The 21,364-nt window shown below is 44.9% G+C and overlaps 1 protein-coding gene across 5 annotated transcripts in view; it reads right to left on the bottom strand.

The window, feature by feature from the left end:
* Positions 1 to 21,364, bottom strand: part of SPHKAP (SPHK1 interactor, AKAP domain containing) — a 108,425-nt gene that overhangs the window by 42,008 nt on the left and 45,053 nt on the right. For all 5 annotated transcript variants that reach the window (XM_053310222.1, XM_053310225.1, XM_053310223.1 and 2 more), the window contains one exon: positions 20,418 to 20,528. In XM_053310222.1, the coding sequence (XP_053166197.1) occupies positions 20,418 to 20,528 (111 nt within the window). The remainder of the gene's footprint in view (positions 1 to 20,417; positions 20,529 to 21,364) is intronic.

Below are 21,364 nucleotides of genomic sequence, written 5' to 3' on the forward strand. Positions count from 1 at the left end.
GCACATTGGTACAGAATGATGCCAGTACACATGCATATGGTTTTGTGTGAATGACCTGACATGCTTTTGTTTTAAAAGTGAAAATGAAAAAGTGGGTGCCGGCCCCTACAAATGCAGAGGTACAGAGAGGAAGTGTACTACTGTAGCGACCAGTGCAGGCACCGCCGGGGGGGGGGGGGAGTGGCAAGAAGCACCTTCATGCATAATTTAGAAGATGCTTACCTCCGCTCTGGCCATACCTTCAAGCTGTTCCAAGCAGCAGCACGCCTCCCAGCACTCCCTGCAGCGGGGGATCAGCTCCGCGGAAGCCAGGTGAGTGGTGGAGCCGATCTCCCGCTGTAGGGAGTGCTGGGATGTGTGCTGCTGCTTGGAACAGCTTGCATGTGCAGCCGGAGTGGAGGTAAGCACCTTCTAATTTATGCATCAAGGTGCCTCTCGCCACCCCACCTCCCCGGCGGTTACTGCATTGAACATAATCTGTGAATAACTGTACATGCATACAGATTTCTATGTGTATACACTACCCAGATTGGACATGCACTGAACATGATGTGTGAATAGGGTTAGAGTGAAGAACCTATTTAAACAGAACATTTCCCCTTGTGGCTCTTTTGTTACTTTGGGAGACACAGCCAGATTGTTCCTGTCATAAACTGTCCATCCAAAGTTTTTCAGAGAAAGACATATATCCCTTGCTGAGGGACTTCCTATGAGATTTCAGTGGGAATATTGACCGTGAGAGCGGTCCTATGATGAATAGCATCCTGGCTCAGGACTGCCTTTAGTGCTCCTCCCCCATAGTTAATTTACCAGTTTCAAGTTGTATGTGCAGGGTTGCAAAACCTAGTAGTGTGACAAGTCCTACTGCTCCTAGGATTTCTCAGCAATGCCCATGAAAAGGGCCCAGAGCCACCTCTCAACAATTTGCTGCTTTCTTTCCAGTACTCTCCTGCCCACTGAAATCTCATAGGCCTTCTGCTGTTTCTTCTTCAGTCTTCTGCCCTCTTTCTTCCCAACTTACCATAGGCAGTACACTCAACAAACAGGGTCCCACAAAGCTCAGCTCTGCAGCCGTTTTAGGTAAATGACCTGCGAGGGGGCAGTGCCCAAAGCACTGGGAAGAGTCTTTCTTTAGCTAGGTGGCTGCCTGCCACTTTCCCCTTGGCTAGACACTCCCTGACAACTAGGCACCCCCCCCTTGGCTAGATACTCCCCGCCCCCAAGACTTGCTATGCTACCTCATTGTGGCGGTGTGTTTGTGTGTGTTCCTGGGAGGAATGAGCAAAGTACACCGGGAGGTATGCTCCCAGTAGGCTCACCCAAAGTGCAAAGGTCATCCTAGCTGCCCGGCTAAAGTAGCACTTACATTTATATACCGCTCCATAGCCGGAGCTCTCTAAGCGGTTTACAATGATTTTAGCATATTGCCCCCAACATTCTGGGTACTCATTTTACCGACCTCGGAAGGATGGAAGGCTGAGTCAACCTTGAGCCCCTGGTCAGGATCGAACTTGTAACCTTCTGGTTACAGGGCAGCAGTTTTACCACTGCGCCACCAGGGGCTCAAGTAACCAGACTTTATTGGGAAGCAGCGATACAAAAAGGTGCTGGAGGCGGATGATCACTTCAGTGACAATGACAAAGGCGTCATTTCATACTGCACGCGAGAAGGCAATGGTAAGCCACTCCTGTATTTTATCAAGAAAACCACATGGATAGACAAAATAGAATGATTGTTGATGTCGTGCTGGAAGATGGGCCCCTCAAGTCGGATGGTACTCAACATGCCACTGAGGAAGAGCCAAGGATCTCTCAGAGTACCGATGGTGTTTATGATGCAGTTAGATTAAAGCCTTTGGGACATCTAGCGGCTGATGTAAGAAGCATGAATATGGGAAAGCTCGACATAGTGAAAGATGAAATGAATCGACTACAGATTGACATCTTGGGCATCACTGCTCATGTGCAAGCTCCAAGCCAGGCTAAAGTGGAAAAACAAAGCTACCCAGCTTCCACGATATGATCTTGAAAATGTACCCAACATTTTCAAGCAGGAACTGCTTTGAATTTCTGAACCTCACTGATAGGGAACCTGAGGAACTATGGAATGAAATCAAAGAGGTTGTTGAGGACGAATGTGAAAACAGACTGCCAAAGACACAAGAAGAAAGCAAAATGGATGTCAGAACAGACGGTGGAAATTGCCAAGAAGAGGAGAGAAGCCAAAGTCAAGAAAATAAAGACCTCAAGAAGGAACTTAATAGGGAATTTCACAAAGATGTTAGAAGAGACAACAAGCAGTACTACAACATCTGTAAAGACCTTGAGGATGAAAATACACACGGAAAAACAAGGAAAGTTCTCCAAAAGATCTCTGAACTCAGAAGGAGGTTCCAACCTCAAACTGGTATGTTAAAGGATGCCAAAGGACAGATAGTAACTGACTCAGAGAAGATCAAACAGAGATGGAAGGAGTATACTGAAAATCTGTACAGCAGGGACATCAACATCCAAGGTACTCTAGAAGATATTCCCTACTTGCAAGAACCTCTAGAACAAGCAGATGAAGTTAGATCAGCACAATACCAAGTCAGAGGCTACTGGAATTGATGGAATAGCTACAGAAATATGGCAGGCAACAGAAGAAGAATCAGTCGAGGCTCTAACCAAACTATACCAGCAAATTTGGAGAATGACACAGTGGCCAACAGATTGGAAGAGGTTAGTCTACATACCCATACCAAAGAAAGGAGACTTAACAGATTGTGCAAACTATCACACAATATCCCTAATTTCACATGCTAGCAAAATAATGCTCAGGATCATCCAACACAGATTAGAGCCCTACGTGGAAAGGGAAATGCTGGATGTTCAAGCTGGTTTCAAAAAAGGGTGAGGAACAAGAAACATAATTTCTGATGCACCCTGGATAATTGAGAAAGCCAAAGAATACCAAAAAGAAGTCAATATGTGCTTTATTGACTACAGAAAAGCCTTTGATTGCATCGACCATTGGAATACAGGAAGCCACAGTCCAGATGGAATGTGGTGAAACAGACTGGTTCCAGATCGGTAAAGGAATAAGACAAGGCTGTATACTTTCTCCGTATTTATTCAACTTCTATGCTGAACATATACTGAGAGAAGCTGGGTTGGAAGAAGATGAGCGTGGTTTCAAAGCTGGAGGAAGAAACATCAATAACCTGTGCTAAATTGATGACACCACTCTGATAGCTGAGAATGTCAATGATCTGCAAGCTCTAGTAATAAAAGTCAAGGAGCACAGTGAAAAAATGGGACTATGAGTAAATGTAAAGAAGCCTAAACTAATGACAACGGGTACAGCAACCAGCCTCAGAATTGATAATGAAGGCATTGAAATGGTGGATAGCTTCTGCCTTTTAGGATCAACCATTAACAATGAAGGATCCAGCAGTCATGAAATACACCGCAGACTAGCACTTGGTAGGGTTGCAATGAAGGCCATGGAAAGCATATTTAGATTCCGTGACATGTCTATACCTACAAAGATTAGAATAATCCAGACAATGGTTTTTCTCGTAACGCTCTATGGATGCGAAAGCTACACTTTGTAGAACCAAGATAGAAGTAGTATTGACGTTTTAGAAATTTGGTGCTGGAGAATTTTTGGTGCTTTGGTAACTGAGCAAAGAGACACCTGTTAAAGTGGTGATTCTCTTATATTTAGCACGGGGAGAGGAACTGGCCCTATCCAACCCCAGAACAGGATCCCTCCAGTGGCTGTTGTGGTGTTTACCTTATGTTTCTTTTTAGATCGTGAGACCTTTGGGGTCAGGGGACCATCTTATTTATGTGTTTGTTTTTTCTATGTAAACCGCTTGGAGAACTTTGGTTGAAGAGCGGTATATAAATGTCTGTAGTAGTAGTCGTAGCAGTAGTAGTAATAGAAGACTTTTGAGGATACCATGGACAGCCAGGAAAACAAGCAAATGGATCACATAACAAATCAATCCAGAATTTTCACTCAAGGTACAAATGACCAGGCTCAAACTATCATAATTCAGACACATTATGCGAAGACCCAGCTCCCTTGAGAAGTCCATCACGCTGGGAAAAGTTGAAGGAAAGAGAAGAAGAGGACGACCAGCAGCAAGGTGGATGGACTTGATTACGACAGCAATCAATGCACCACTGAGAGACCTTAAAGGCCAAGTTGAAGACAAATCATCTTGGAGAGAATCTATCTATGTAGTCGCTAAGAGTCGACACTGACTTGTCGGCACTTAATCAATCAATCAATTCTGGCTGAGGGAACTTCCCAGCTGAGTGCAATAGTATCATTAACCATGACTTGAAACTTCTTGCCTTATAACTTGGCAGAACCTGGGACCAAGATAAGCACATATTTGGACTGCAGCCAAGGGGATGAGCAAGGGAGGCTTGGGGAGTGTCAACTCAAAATGAGCCATCAGGAACCTCACGGAGCGGTGCTAGAGATTCTGCCTCTTTGAGATGGAGGCCTTGCTAGAGGAGGGGCACAACTGCTACAGGACAAAAATTGCCTAGGCATTACTGGTTTCTTTGTTTATGAAGAGTTGGAATGAGGCACTTATGTTCATTCTCTCACTTTTGCTTTATTTTTCCATTTATTTTCAGTGCAAAATGGATGAAAATGAATGAGATGTATTGGTTTTCATTTACATTCATTTTGAAAACAAATGCACATGCCTTGCTGCAGTGCACTCCTCTTGACCAGCAAGTCTCCCCTCCCCCTCCCCCTCGCACAAATACTTTTGCTTCTAAAGGCTGGGTGTTCCCTGGGTCTGTTCCATTGCTCTCTCTCCTTCTGCCCTGACACACAGAGGTTGTGCACACAACCAACTGACATGGGTGGGAAGAACGAAAGGCCAAGCTTACCTCTCCACCCCCCAGACAACTGGTCATCGTCCATGTGGTGTGCAGCTTGTGCATCCACACAATCAGTGGGGCTCCATGCAGTGTGGATCTCTGGCAGCCTGGACTCATTGTCCCGGGCTCCAGGAATCCCACAACGCACCTCGCGATGAGCATGGTGCATTGGGGGATTTCCTCAGGAGTGGGGCACTCTAGGCACCTGACCCTGTGTGTGCTCGGGCTGTGCGCAGCACAAGCATACATGCTTGCTAAAGGCCAGGGTTAAAAGTAGGGTTAGGCAAGGGGGTAGTGCTGGGATTGGCCTTGATCCTGGCGCTGCACATGAGTAGCCTAACACAGGCTAGGCTTCCTTAGTCTGGATTAGGCTGCTTGTGAGAATAGCCTTACAATATCCATAGTGCCTATTGCTGCATACTACTATACTGTTCTGATACCACTTTGTTGAAAACAAGAGGGAGAGGTTTACTGCTGCAAGGATCTAAAAACAAAACAGGCAGCAATAAAATAAAAGCAATAAGAACAGTCTTAACTCTCCCATTTCAGTGAAGTGAAACAGGAAAAGGTTGTTGCTCTTGATAATATTAAATGTCTTCCTACTTTTTCTCCATAATGGAATGTACTCTATATGCATAATTTATATAGCACTTTATAGAAACAGAGCTGTGGCGTGGATGTGGCTTTTGAGGAGCAGTAAAAGGATCTAAAAATTGTTGGAAGTCAAGTTGTGGATTTCCTTATGGGCTGCCTACCTTTCCTCCTCATTATATGAATGATACATACCCCTTAATTAAAAATAATGTTGAACCCCATGAACCCCTTTTAAAGACAACAAAAAAGAAGTGTATACAAAATATTGGCAGGTATACAGTGGTGTCCCATAAAGCCATCATGGGCTTATCTTTCCTTGTTTTAGGTACACATGAAGATTTGATGTACAGCTGCTACCTAAAAAGAATGCCACGTTCCCATCAGCTAGCATTTGAACACACTGTAAGGCACAATTCTGTGCAAATCTGCCCACATAAGCTCATGGGACTTTGATTGCTGGTTTCTCACTGTTGATGACTTATTGGAACGCACATGAGCATGGTAACTGTGTTTTGCTCCCATAGCTACATGATATTTTTACAGGTGACTCAACCCTGAGGTATGGATAACTGAAAGGCAAAAACAACCATGAGACACACTTCCACTCCACCAAGCTCCCCCCACCCAATTCCTGCTGTGATCCACGTTGCCTGTGATCCATGAGGTGTATGCATTGTATCGTGGATTGTGGCCCTCCCTTAAGAGACAACAAATGACTCTAGGATTACTTACTTAAGCTGAATGTGTCAACTAAAGAATTTACATCAGGGGCACAGCTAAAGTTGAATGATGGGGAGACAGATGTCCCTGGGCCAATGAGGGACAGTGGGTGCCAGCTGGGTGACAGCTTGATGCCTCTCTGAAAGAGGTGGAAGGGGCAGCAGGGGCCCATCTTCATATTTTTATCCCACAACGCACTCCAACTTTGCTACACCCCTGCAGCAGAACATATTTGTAAGGAATCAACCAACACACTGGAAAGTATTCAGAAGATTAATTATTTAGAAGAAACTATGTTGTGCTTGTCTCATGCTAATTTTAATAAATGCCAAAACTGTGTTGGCATTAAAAAAAACAACACCCCAAATCAGCTATAGAGTATAAAAATGAAAACATTGGGTTAAGTGGTGTTTTATTCATCTCATAAAACCAGGCTCAGGGTGATGGCACTGAAAATATAATTATGAGACCAACATTTTGAAGTTTCTGCTGGAAGTACTTCCAGGGCCTTGATTTCAGTTACTGAATTTCAAGCCAACACTGCATATTGTGACAGAAAAAGAGCCACCCAAGTCTGGTATTTGCTATTTTTTGGCACTTTATTTTAATCGGTTTAAATTTATATATAAGTGTATTTGTATGTGCAGCCATTTATTTTTAAAAGCACTACACAAATTCATGCTATTCTGACAGCTCCGATATGCACAAAGGGGCTCTGATGTACACATGGAATTCTGCACAATGGAACAGCATCCCTGGAGCACCATGATGTGAATGCTTGTGGTACAACCCTTGCTCACAGAGCTTGGAGCTCTAGAATGTAGTCAATCAATCATCTTTATTATGGCCCAAGACCAGCAAAAGATAGAACAGTAGAGCATGATTCAAAATGATAAAAACAAATTATGGAACCATAAAACTATATTACTTTAAAATTACTACTCTAATACTATAAAACTGTACATAAAAGGGGCAAAAGAGGGAGTACATGTTCTGTGGTTTCTACCTCCCAGTGTCACAGGGACAAAGTTTCTCTGCAATTGGGATCTTTCAGTATTTGCCTTGCAGTATAGCGGAGGGAAAGGAATGACAACGGGCAAGGGTAAAAGCCCTTCTGTGGCTTGGGATTTCCAGCTGTGATAGGTACGTGGCGGTTGAGGCAGAGTATCTGTGCCTTTCTAAGTACAGGAAGGTTGGTACCATGCCTAGGTCAGCCTGGCACTCAGTGTCCATTATCCTCTGTTTGATGACTGCTTTCACCTGGTCACAGTCCATAGCAAGGGAGGGGGGAAAGCCCAGGAGCAACAATTTAGTCCACAAGGCCCTTTTCCAGAAAGATTGAAAATTGCCCTGTAGGGTCAGAGGGGCCAGGCCCTGAGGGTTGAGGGATAATTTAAGCCAGAGGTGAAGAATGGACAACCACAATCTGGCCTCTACCTTTATTATGCCCATTTCCAAGTGTAGGGCGGCATTTGAGACATAGTGAGGCACTTGGAGGGCCAGTCTTAGAAATTTGGACTACACTCTGCTCCAAAAGGGCACCATAGAGGAGTTGCGCCAATTAGGCACCATAGAGGAGTTGTGCCAACCTGTTGGCCTCAAATAATTTGAGTACTGCAGGTATGTATTAGCCCCTTCTAGTCCATAGGAATTTTAGAATGGCGGTGGAACTCCTCTGAGTGGTGAGGGCGAAATGGTCACAGTGGGCCTTTCTTGAGCCAGAGGCATGTAGGGCCACTCCCAGATATTTGAAACAAGCAACCTGTTCAACCTTTATACTCTAGGGATGTGTCTTGGGTCTTCTGGTGAAAGCCATAACTTTTAGTTTGTTCATAGTTTATCTCTAGTTGGCATTCTTACAGTACTGAGCCAGAGCTGCCAACACTCTTCTGAGGCCTCTCAGGGTCCTAGAGACACTTGCAGCATCGTCAGCATAGAGCAGCGAGGAAATGCTTCTATCCACCAGTTTAGGAGGGTGAAAGTCTGGGCTACTAAGGTGTCCTACCATGTCACTAATGTAAAAGTGGAAAAAGAGTGGGGCCAGGATGCATTCTTGCTTGATGTAAAGGGAGGCTGAGTTGTTGGAAGAATATTTTTCAATGAAGTGCTGAAGCACCAGGCATTGATCAGTTGTGAATCTACCCTCCCTAACACCTGCTTGCTCCTCTGCAAGCAAATTTTCTTCGTCTAGCCAGTCCTTTAGTTTTCCATGTAGATGTCTTACATAAAGCTTGCTGATGGTGTTAAGCAAGCTGACTGGCCTATAGTTGGTGGCGTCATCCCTTCTTCCTTTTCTGAATATGGGGATGATAATTGCCATCCCCTAGTCCTTGGGAATACAGCCATGAGAGTCAATGTAAGTAAAGAGCAAGGCCAAGATTGGGGCCCACCACTTAATATTATTTTTATAAGCTCAAGGGGGATAAGGTCTTCCCCAGGGGCCTTCCGTGCTCTGGCTTGAGAAATGAGAGACTCAGCCATAGAGACCGGTGGCCATCTCTACACCGGGTGGCAAGTCCTCTACATTTGTTATAGGGGAGCCATCTTTTGCAGTGGGGTCTTTATACAGTTTCTGAAAGTGCATTTCTCAGATCTCTGATGGGATATGGGTGCCTAACTGAGCCAAGCCATTTCCAGTGGAGTTGGTTGTAATGCGCCAGAACATAGCTGAGTCCTTTGCTCTGACCGCCTGGATAAGCCATGACCAAATGGCCTTAATTGCCTCTCTTTTCTTGCATCCCAATAGGTGTTTATATTGCCTCTTAAGGCTGAGGTGTGGGAGGACCATTGTGGCATTGGTTCCTATACTGGATTTGTGGACATGGTAGGCGGAATAGATGTAGTCATCCTTTCCATGTTTAGCCATAATGAAATTTGCACATCAAAATGCATCAATGTGTTATTAGTCCTACAATGAAAAGGAAGTATTGGGTTTTGAGGTTGTCACAATGCATCCCAAAGTTATCCTGGGGGTATGGATACCGGCAGGTTAAATACAAAGGCTTTGTAAATAACAATAAGGAAGTAACTAGGCAAAGAGGCAACTTCTGAAGTGGTAATTCCCTTATATTTAGGAGGGGGAGAGCAAGTGGCCCTGATCAACTTTAGCACACCATTCCTCCAGTGGCTGTTCCTCCAGAGCTGGCTCCAGGTTTGAGAAGGCCCTTGGTATGGTAGCCTCTGGTGTAATTCATATGATTTACTGATTTAAAAATCAAAGCAAACAGAATTGCTTGCTCAAAAACAGTTGGCATTAGTCCCAGGGCTCACTGCTATTTTAAATGAATAATGTTCCCTCCATCTTGCTGAAACAATGCGTGTAGGTGGTTTGTTCCATGCAGCACTCCCGTCAAGTTACATGTAAGTGTCTGAAGGCAGAAGCTATTTTGCTCTCAGTGGGAATGTTTATATTCCTCTGGCTGCTGTATTTTAATCAGCAAGTTTAAAAGCAAATATGACACTTCAGAAGAGGAAAACAGTTATGTTGGCTTTTGGTGCATCATTGCCTTGTTAATAGGTTATCTTCAATTTAAGATTCTTATTACTGAATGTGCTTTGTGAAAACGTTTGGGCTGGAATGAGAAGGCACATATAAAACGTGCTACAAGGGTTTTTCTTCTCTTCATTAGCATGTAAAAAGTCTCAAGTTCAAACTCTGGCATCTCTGTTTAAAGGATCAGATAGAAGGTGATGGGAAAGATCCCCTGTTTAAGTGACCCTGGACAGTCAAGTAGACAGCAGTGGGCTAGGTGAACCCATGTTTTAACTTGATATGCAATAGCTTTATATGTTTGTCCTTCTTAAATACAAGTTACTGACCCCTGTTAACTGAGCAAAGAGGCACCTTTTTAAAGTGGCAATGCTCTTATATTTAGCAGGGGGAGAGCAACCGGCCATTTCCATCCCCAGCACCCCTCCAGTGGCTGTTATTGGTGATAGACAGATAGTCCTTCGGGGGCAGGGAGCCATTTAATTTAATTTAATTTAATTTATTCATATCTATGTAAACCGCTTTGAGGACTTCTGTTGAAAAGCAGTATATGAGGCGCTTCTCATGATTAGTGAGAAGAGCCGCTAGGGAGTTTGTGGAGAGAGCAGGCTAAGCCCGCTCTCCCCACACACGAGCAGCAGTCTGCTCGCAGGTGGGCCCGGTGGCTTACAAGCGGCTACGTGATTTTAAAAATCGGGTTTGTGGAGCACTCGCTCCACAAACCTGGTTTAATGGTGGGCTACCTAAGCGGGCTAGCCTGGGCTTGCCTGCGAGCCTGGTGGTTTACACAAGCAGCAAAAATTGGGCTAGGCTCTCCTAGCCTGATTTTTGCTGCCCGTGGGAATAGCCTGCATAAATATTTGTCGTATTCATATACTGTTCCTCTTCTGTTGGGGATGACTAATGAAGACATTAACTGGAAGAGTAGCAAACTCCTCTGTCATGAAGATAGCTTAACTGAGGTTCCTTCACCATTCTTCTCAACACAATTCATATCTAATCTTTGAAAATGTCATGTGGTAGAATGCCATGTCCTATGGGTATAACTTGAAACTAAATTTGAACACATGAAGCTGAGTTACAGTAAGTCAGGCTGTCTAGCTCAGAACTATATACACCAACTGGTATTTTAGGATTCATTAAGGATTCCAGACAAGGGGGTTTCTCTGCTTTACCTGGTGGTGCCAGGGATTGAAGCTGGAACATTTTGCATGCAAAAACTACTGAGACATGGCCTCTCCCTTCTGCAAATGCTAAGAGCAACTCCCCTGTACCTTTAATAGCTACCGTATGTAGAAGAGTGCATCTGGCAGGTGCAGCTGGTCATATGTCAGTGCTGCTTGGGAAAGAAAAGCTGTACTGACTGAAATCCTAACTGCCACACATTTATTATAACAGCCATCCTGTTCCACCATTAATTTGGGCACTCTGAGCTCTGCCCCCAAGTAGAAGGCAACCTCTGTCACAGAAGCATTAGAGCAGAACATATTGATTCTGCATAAGGAATCAGGCTTTAGATGGCTGCAAATTCTGCCCCTACCACCTCCTTCAAATTAAGCTGTGGTGACTGTGAAGAGGGGTAGGAAAGTTGAAGGAAGGGAATGAAGCAATGCAGAGCCCCCACTTCTAAATCTGGAGGAGGGTACACCTCTTATTCCCTCTGTAATTACTCCTATGTCATACTCTCATCTGATCAGCAAACTGGAAAACAGCGCTGCAACTTAGGGGCTACATACTTACCTTGCTAAGGACACTGTGTGGTTTAGTTACCCTATTTCAATGTACATTTTAACTCCCTGCCGCCAAGAGCTTCCATACTACAGGGATCTTAAAAGGCTCCGCCAGAATGCAGGCTGCTAGGCTGGGACATAATGAACTCTGCATTGCTTAACATTCTCATTTTTGGGTTCAGAAATATGTGTCTCAGGAGGCTTGTAATCCATCTTTCATTGTTCTGCACTACTTGCAATTCACAACCCAGCAATAACAGAAAAGTATAATAATCTAGTCAATTAACTGCTTTCAAAATATTACAAAACCATATTTACTTGTAATAATGTCCTAGGAATAATGATCAACCAGTGAACATTTAACAAGTAAGATATAGCGGTAGTGATAATGATGGAATTACAGGAGCTGAGCATGAAGTAAGAACTAGAGAGGGAAAGTAAACCAGGGCTTTTTAAAAATGTGCATCCAGACACAAAACATGCAGTTCTAAAAAGAAAAAGTCAATTTCTAAAATAATATTTGTGGCGTCCAAAAATTCAAATCATTGCAAAACTTAAGGATATAAAAAGTGACTGAAAAGTAACATGAGGAGTCGAGGGTCCTTCAGAACCGAGACAACAACAAATGTTTATATACCACTTTTCAACAGAAGTTTCCAAATCAGTTTACATAGAGAAATAATAAATAAGTAAATATTCCTGTCCCCAAAGGGCTCACAGACTAAAAAGAAATATAAGACAGACACCAGCAACAGTCACTGGAGGTACTGCACGGGGGGTGGATAGGGCCAGTTACTCCCCGCCCCCACCGCTAAATAAAGAGAATCACCACATTAAAAAGGTGTCTCTTTGCCCAGTTAGCAGAGGCAATCCAACTAATCCAATCCATGTTGGATTAAAGTTCCTACAGACCCTAATCTAACATACCCATTTCTCCTCCCCTTGCCAAAGACACTTCCTGCAGATTCCACTGCTACTCCGCACAGTCTTCACCAATGAGTGCAACACTCTTCTGCAACAGTGCCATCAAATTCCTCGTTCTGAGGATTCTCTTCCATTCCGTGTAGGCTTCTAAATGCCATGGAACGTGAAAGTCGGCAACAAACCATGTGGGCACAGACTGAAAGATGCACACAGGTTTGCTGTTGCAGGACATGCTGTGTACACAAAATACACTCACACACCTTTGTGCAGTTCTGAGTTTTCCTTTTTAAAAGCCCTATGGTAAACAAAAAGGCCGCCACAATGCCTACTCAGACCGGAAGTGGCCAGAAGTGCCCGGTGTGAGTGTGTGACACGCGCACCAAGCACTTCTGCTCCGAGGAGCACTGGGGCGGCAAGGAGGTACACTGTCACCCCACCAGCCCATTTTAAAAGACAGTGCTATTCGCAGAAACATAGCAGGAGGGGTAAGAGCACCCTCCCCCATCCTTAAAGATATCCCCCCCTTTGAACCAGCAGATGCCAGATCCCTGCACGCCACTAGCGCGCGCGCGCACACACACACACACAACGGAGTACCTGGGCACGCTACCTGGTGGGGCAGCACCAGGATCGGCTTCAATCCTGATAGAGCAGCTTGTGTGAACAGCCTTAAAGGATATGGGGTGTGGGGGAGATCTCACAAAGTTCTTTTGTGCTGGGTTTGTTGGAACAATGTCCAGGCAATAGGGATGGCATTCTCAGTTTCAGAATGGAGAAAGGTCGAACAAAATAAAGCAAGATCATCTGTTGGGCCTCACAGGCAAGATGTTGAGTATAATGTTGCGTCCCTTTCTCGAGAAGGCAGATCTGGCCACGGTTACCCATGCTTTAGTCATGTCATGGCTGGATTACTATAACGTGCTCTACCTCGGGCTGCCCTTGAAGAATATCCGGAAACTGCAGCTAGTGCAAAATGCGGCGGCTAAGGTTTTATCCGGAGCTGCCCAGTAGGAGAACATCACACCCATTCTGAAAGAGCTGCACTGGCTACCAGTTTGTTTCCAGGTCCAATTCAAGATGCTGGTTTTGACCTTTAAAGCCCTTAATGGTTTGGGTCCAGGATACCTGAGGGACCGCCTGCTCCCAAGGGTTGCTGCCCACTTGATGAGGTCGTCTGAGGGGGCTCTGCTCTGGGTGCCGACAATGAGGGAGGCTTGGTTGTTGTGCATGCACGAGGCTTGGTTGTTGTGCACCTTCTCTGTTGCTGCCCCCAGACTCTGGAATGCTCTCCCGGTGGCTATTCACTCCTCAGTCTCCATCACAGCTTTTAGAAAGAGTGTAAAATCTTGGCTTTTTGCCCAGGCTTTTATTTGATTGTCTCTGCTGCTTCTCGTTGTACTCTGTATTGCTTTTATGCTTTTGTTTTAATTTTTTAATCAGATTTGTTTTATATTTTTAGCTTAATATTTTAATTGTGCTTTTTTTACAATCTTGTTTTTAAATTTTGCTGTAAACCACCTTGGGATTGTTTGAATGAAAGGCGGTACATACATTTAACAATCAATAAACAAACAAACAAATAAACAAAATAATCCTCCTTTCAACTGCTCGAGTTCACATTTTATCCTAGTTGACAAGATGGATGTCTCAGTGTTACTGGTTGCCTCAGGAGCCAAGTCTGACATAGACCTCAGTTCAAGACCATGCAGCAGGCTGGCTTCATTCCCCAGCTGAGAAGGGCAAACTACATGCTGTTTTAAATGCTAAGGGCCACAATGTGCATGCTTTCCCCATGTGCTGCAATCCCAACAAAAATGACCAGTCTGAAGCTGCTATTAGTCATTGGAATCAATGGAAGTGTCTGTCCCATGGTAATAGGAGCTTTGGAGACATGATTCCCTATCTACCCCCAGCACAGTACCTCCAGTGACTGTTGCTGGTGTGTCTATCTTATGTTTCTTTTTAGACTGTGAGCCCTTTGGGGACAGGGAGCCACCTTATCTTATCTTATCTTATCTTATCTTATCTATTTATTTATTATTTATCTGCATAAGCTGCCCTGAGCCATTTTTGGAAGGGCGGTATACAAAAAGAATAAAATAAATAGATAGATAGATAGATAGATAGATAGATAGATAGATAGATAGATAGATAAAATAGGGACTGTGACGTGAAAGGAATGGGCTAAATCTCCCCTCTTTGCTGCATTCCTGGTCCTGGTCAGCTGCCCTACCAGAGGACCACTCCAAGCTGTTTTTAATATTGCACACAAACACACACACACACAGCGCCAAACTATACATTTAATGTAACTTGTAGCTGGGCCACAAAGCCATTAAGGTTGGTGTATGTGTCAGCTGAGGCTTTCAGGACCCAAATATGGAAAACTGCCCTTAAAGGAAATCCAGTTTTTGGAATTTCTCTGTGAAATATCTTTCTCCTCATTTCCCCTGCTCAGAGCCTTTCAGATCTAGTCCTTTCTCTCCCAGTCCCCACAAGACAATTAGCCTTCAAGACCCCAATACGCTAGGTAGTCTGAAAATCAGCACTGGTTATAGTTATATCTGGAAAAGGTCAAACTCCCCCCACCCTTGACCTAGGGAAAGTTTTGTGACTACGGTGAGGAAGTTTTAGAACAGGAAGTTTTAGAATGATGCCTTCCCTCCCCTTGAAGTCCAAACACTTCACACAGCATCCGTGATTCTAAGAGCCCTCAGGGCACTTTGGCAAGGGCTCAGGAAAGAATGTAATTGAAGCTTGGTGTCAATTATACTTCAGCAGTCCATAACTCAAAAGTGTCCTTGTGGATTTATAGGTAGTAAATACTGTCCTCACTTTAACTACTGGCCCCTGAAGCCCAGAGTCCTTTTCTTCAGATTTCACAGCTTCAGAGACAGCTGTGAATGTTTTCTTGTCATTAAGATTTACTCCTTCTGGTTTTGGTGTAATTAATTGTCACTTCTGATTTATATTTAAAGAAAATATGCTGATAAATATTTATGTCATACATACCATCTGCTCCCCTTTGCACAATATGTTAATAATTAGCAGGGCACCATTTCTATATCCCTCACATCATTCTGGTCACAGTGAGCCCTGGACTCCTGATAGCAATGGATCATGCCAGTGCACAACCAATACTATGCTGAAGTCTCACAGGGGCTTCCATTTCTAAGGGCCACAGCAGATCTCAGGTGCATCATGAAGAGGACATGATCTGCATCACGATATACATTAATCACCTGGCCCTATGCAGCATAATTTATAACCTTGCCAGAGCTGGGCTAAATGCTCAGTTCTTCACTCATGCAGGTTTCATATGTTTATTATTTTGTGGATTGGTCCCCTGATCGGTCTCAAAATACACTCTGAACAGTCACGGGCAAATGGACAACAGAATAAACCAGGTAGCAGCGTCAAGAAGGAGAATGCAAACGTTCATCAAAGTGGTATATTTCACCTCCTCCATCACCACCATTCACACTTAAGTCACTGTATTTTAGTACTGGTAATATGTGAGATGTTGATTCCTATGTTTCCACTTTAACTGCTGCAGAAGTTTGCTACAACAAAAAATGCAGCATACAGTGAATCTGTTGCCACACGCAGCTGGGCTACGGACACCCAGCCTAGGCTAGGCTGTGCATAACAACTGCCAGGATCAGTCCTGATACCAGTGGCACCTTGGCGGCAAACCTGCCAAAGAAGTTCGCCAGTTAGCAGAGGTTATTTTTCTATGTAAACTGCTTTGAGAACTTTGATTGAAGTGTGGTATATAAATATTCATTTGTAGTAGTGGGCGCACATGTGCACTTAACCACCATCTAACTGCTCGTGTGTCAGCACCGGCTATTTGTGTCCCAGCCCCTGGACCTCTGCTCTGCAGGGGCAGCTGGTGTCCATCAGGGCACATGATTCATGCGCCCAACACGGCCCCAATGATAGTCTACGGGGGAGGTCAGTTTCAGCAGCCTTCCTTCCCACACGCCTGGTAGCCCTTCTCACTGATCGCGAGAAAGGGCCCTCTGTATGGCAAACAGGCCAGAGTCTTGTAGTTCCAATCTATTTGCTTTTCATAATCCTCATAGTCTTGGTTAGCAACTCATTTTAAAACAGAACTATATTTTGACAAGAACAGCAATCCACTCTTGTTTGGTGCCTGGGAGTGAAGAGAGAATGTACATAAAGGGAGAACTATGACAGAGCCCACACTGCTATTCACAGCATGGGGGCCGCACAGTATGAAAGAGCCCTTTTCTCATTTATTTATTACATTTTAATTCTAGCCTTCCTTCAGGGAGTTCAGGCGGGCAATTGTTGCTCCCCTCCCATTTTTTGCTCCACTACACCCTTATGAGTTATGTTAGCCTGTGATGTATGTTAGGCTGAGAGTGTGAGACTGGTCCAAGGTCACCCAATGAACTCCATGATCATATGGCAACTGGAACCTAGGTGCATAATGGGCTGATTGCTTTTTGTAACTGGAAGCTATCATGGGGTCAGATGGCTGAGCTGGACTGAAACCTGGGTCTCCCTGGCTAAGGGCTGCCTCCCTGTCAGTGGTCCCTCTAATTTTTTTCATCTCTGTGCGGAATGAGTTTTGTTCTGAGAGGCAGTATCAAGGCAGTGTGCACACACCTGCATTCAGAATGGAGCCTTCTGGATTCAACCTGAGCGGGATAGAAAATGAACTGTGTGGACATCCAAAACTTGTGAGCGGGCACACGCCTTAGAGGGAACACTGCTCCCAGTGGCAGTTCTGAATCTGAGCCTGATTGCCATTTCCCTTTGGCTGCCATGGGGGGGGGGGGGACCAAGTACACCAAGTTCAATATTGTGCTTAATGGAATGTGTAGTTGGTCCTAAACCCAAACATTCCAACCACAAGACCATGCTGGCTTATGTCTTGGCTTCCATAGCAGAAAGAGGCTGAGGTGTATAGGGAATGCTTAATGGGATGATTAGCAGCTTGAGCTAACTGGGGGGGGGGGGGTTGCAGAGGGCCAGATGTAGCTCTATCCACTGGCTCCCTCTATAATTTATACTACAAAGTCACCCAAACTCTAGAAGGATGGCATCACTTCTATGGCCCTGGATGAGACACATAGAGCCTTTGCTTGGGGGAACAAATCAAGTGTGTAAACAGCCACGTACCTGGTCACCTGTGCCAAGTCAGAATGACCTATAGCTGACTAGGCAGAGAAACTTCCTACAGATTTGTTCCCACCACCACCTGCCTTTGGGCTGCAGATGATTAACAGTCATGTGAAGCAGATAGGCCAATACAACCTTTTGCAAGGCAGTAACAATCATGGATACATACAAAGCTACAACTAGCAGAAGTGACACATAGAGTATCTCAGCACTATTCCTTCATATTTACTACTGAGAAGGTCATGTGGCATCACCCCCTTTAAGATAAAGCACTGCCCCTGAGAGTCACCAAACCACCAGTCACTCCCTCAGAGGCCTCATCTCCAAGGCAGGGCTGTGACTTTGTTATCGCCACAATTTTAGCCTGCAACTAGTCTATTCTTCTTCCTTGGCAGAATATAATTAAGGTGTTTTAAAGGCTGAGTAGTAAGCTGGGGATTAGAACTAAAAATACCTCTCCAGTAATAACAGCTTAGGTTTGGTGGCGGGTGCGGGGAGGAAACAAAGACTGAAAGACATAAAGCTGACCTTTAGGGGGAGCTTGAATCATGCTCGCCACTGAAAGATCAGGTAAAAACTCCATACACCCCTGATTCCCAGCCAGCATGCCAAGTCCTAGGAACAATGCTTGAAGGCAACACAAGGGCACAGGCAGACTCGCAGAAGGCTCAGCACGCTGCCACTCTGCACCACAACCAACATTTTCTTGTTCATAAAACACCCACCTTATTCCATCAAGTTACTCCTAAAACAACCCGTTATTACTGCCATTGAATTGGAGCGAGTACGAATAGTGTGGAGCTGGTACAGCATTAAGGGAAACATCTTTTTAAAAAGTTTTTTTCAGTTCTGTCCCACATTTCAGTTCTGTTCCACATAGAGTTTTCTTTCTAGTATCAATTTCAAAAGTATTTGTAAAATTGGTTAACAGGCTTCTAGGCTAAAGAACATCACTCAGGTTATAGTTTCTCTACACCCAAAGGAAAAATACACAGCCGCAGCAAAATGTCAGCTTTCCCATAAATAGGAACATAGGAAGCTGCCGTATACTGAGACAGACCATTGGTATAACTAGCTCAGTATTGTCTATACAGATTGGCAGCAGCTTAAGTGGCACAGTAGGGAAATGCTTGACTAACAAGCAGAAGGTTGCCGGTTTGAATCCCCGCTAGTACTATATCTGGCAGCAGCGATATAGGAAGATGCTGAAAGATATCATCTCATACTGTGCAGGAGGAGGCAATGATAACCCCCTCCTGTATTCTACCAAAGAAAACCACAAGGCTCTGTGGGTGCCAGGAGTAAAAATATCTCTCAAAAGGAAATCTCTCTCAGCCCTATTTTGGAGATGCCAAGGAGGGAACTTGGAACCTAGATGCTTTTCTCAGAGCAGCTCCATCCCCTCAGGGGAATATCTTACAGTGCTCACATGTAGTCTCCCATTCAAAAGCAACCAGGGCAAACCCTGCTTAGCTAGGGGCACAAGTCAAGCTTGCTACCACAAGACCAGCTCTCCTATATATGCATATATATAAGCAAGTACAGAATACTCAGCTTTAGGAAAACTGTAGCATATGAAGCAGTCCTGATGCCACTACCACTGTTTTACCCTACCACACACCCCATTATTTATGTTTCCCACCTTCCTCTCTGGCTAGACTCCTCTCTTTAGATTATTCCCACCTACCACTACTTCTGCTCTGTGCCTCACTAGCCTTCATTGTTTCTCTATCCAGAAGAAGTTGCATTCATTTCTGCCACCACTGATGTCTTTTAGGGATGTGCATGGACCTGTTTGGAGGCCCTTTTTGGGCCTCCAAACAGGTTCAAACACGGGGCCGGTTCGAAGTTCGAAGGAAGCGCGGGTGCCTCTTTAAGGGCAGGGGAGGGTGCACTTACCCCTCCCACCGCTTTCCCCCCGCCGGCGCTCGTTACTGTTAAAAGCCTTCAGGAGCATACCTCCCTGCCGCCCCATTGCCCTCCTCGGCCGGAAGTGGCCGGAGGTAGCAGGCGCACGTGCACCTGTCGCATATGTGCATGGCAGATAGGTGCGCGCACACATGACGGGCGCACACGCACCCCGTACTTCCGGCCACTTCCAGCCGATAAGGGCAACGGGGCGGCAGGGAGGTATGCTTCCGCCCTGAAGGCTTTTAACAGTAACGAGCGCCGGTGGGGGGAAAGTGGTGGGAGGGGTAAGTGCACCCTCCCCCACCCTTAAAGAGGCAGCCCTGCCGCCTTCGAACCGCCCAGCCACGGTTCCGTGCACATCCCTGATGTCTTTTACTGAAACACTTTGCATAACTTATCAACACCTTATCTCCTTGGGACACCAAAGAGGGTTGGGTGGTCAAGGGGTCCTTACTACCATGGGTTGTACTAGCTCCATCACAGTGATCTCCTTCATTTTTCTCAATGGCTCCCAACCAAGTAACTGCTCCTCCACTTCCTTCCCATTCCAATCTATAATCTTGGAGGACCTGCCTGCTGTGAAGCTCTGAAAATAGGGCTGCTGTCACAGTCTGGGACACTTCCCCCCTCCCCCTGTACTGTGATTACAGTGACATGTTTTTCAGCCTGTACTGTTAAATAAATGGCTGCACAATGTCTCCACGTACAGACAGACCTGTTCAATTTGAGGTTTCTCCACATGGTCTCTACAAGCAAAGAATTAGAGTGGAGCTCGGGGAGATGCAGTTGATCCAACACATGCCAATCACCTCCAACAGCAGAAAACATGGCTGAAAGTTAACCAGTCATTTTGGACTGGTTAAACACAGGACTGCATTTTTGTTACTATGCAGCAGAACTCAATAAGCCGATTAGTTTGCAAGTTTGTTATGAACATGCTCTTCTTTCTCAACTGACAGGACATTTCTGTTTCCAAAAGCGTTCAACTCTTTCAAAGGACTTACTGAGGCATAATTCTTTTCTAACTTGTCTTCCGCAATGCCAATTCGGCATGGTGTCCTCTGATTCTGGAGCCAGTAGTCGGTGGACTCAAGGAGGCTGTTACTGCAGAGGACCTGTAAAAAGAGAAAAATTTTAGCCCTTCTTGCATCAGAATTATGAGGTTTGCTCACTCTGGAAGTCTATAGGAAGTTTCCTTATCAATTTGGGTCATCAGTCAATTTAACGTCGTTATGGCTGACAGATTTTCTTTGCTTTGGACCAATTAACTGAGTAACTGATACAAATATAGCAACGGATGTCATGGCCACTGGGTGCATGTAATTTATAAAAACATTGACCTATAATGGAACTGAACAGTACCCAATGCTAGGGATGTGCATGAAACGGATTTTGTGTTCTGTTTCAAGATCTAAATGCAATGCAAAACGGGCAAAATGTTCCGTTGAAATAGCAGTCGAGCTGGCTGTTTCGAAGGAACAACTTGAAACATTTCAAGTGTTTCGGCCATAGGGAAAAATGGGGAACGCAAAACACCCCATTGTTATCATGCCCTACCACCCAACCCACTTTGGTGTCCCAAGGAGCTACCGTGGGGAACAATGGGGTGTTTCAAGTTCCCCATAGCCGGAACAATCTGCACTCACATAGTACATGCACACAAGTTTTTCATTGCAATTTGCAATGCATTTTGCAACTCTACCTTTCAAGACACTGCAGAAGCACACAGCAAGAGGGAATCTGTCCCTCCCAAACAGCACATATTTTTAAAAAACAGTCCAAAAATGGCCAAAAAGAGAGAGAGAGAAAATTATTTTACTGGAGAACCCCGTTATCTGTGGGAATTCAGTTCTGTGGTGTGTAGGTGTGTTGAAAATGCAGATCACGGGGCATTAGGGCAAGGGGAATGGGGGCGGGGTGCAAGTTTTTAAGGCAAAAGGGCAAAGGTGCA

This window comes from Hemicordylus capensis, chromosome 3, assembly GCF_027244095.1.
Source record: "Hemicordylus capensis ecotype Gifberg chromosome 3, rHemCap1.1.pri, whole genome shotgun sequence".
Taxonomy (NCBI): Eukaryota; Metazoa; Chordata; class Lepidosauria; order Squamata; family Cordylidae; genus Hemicordylus; species Hemicordylus capensis.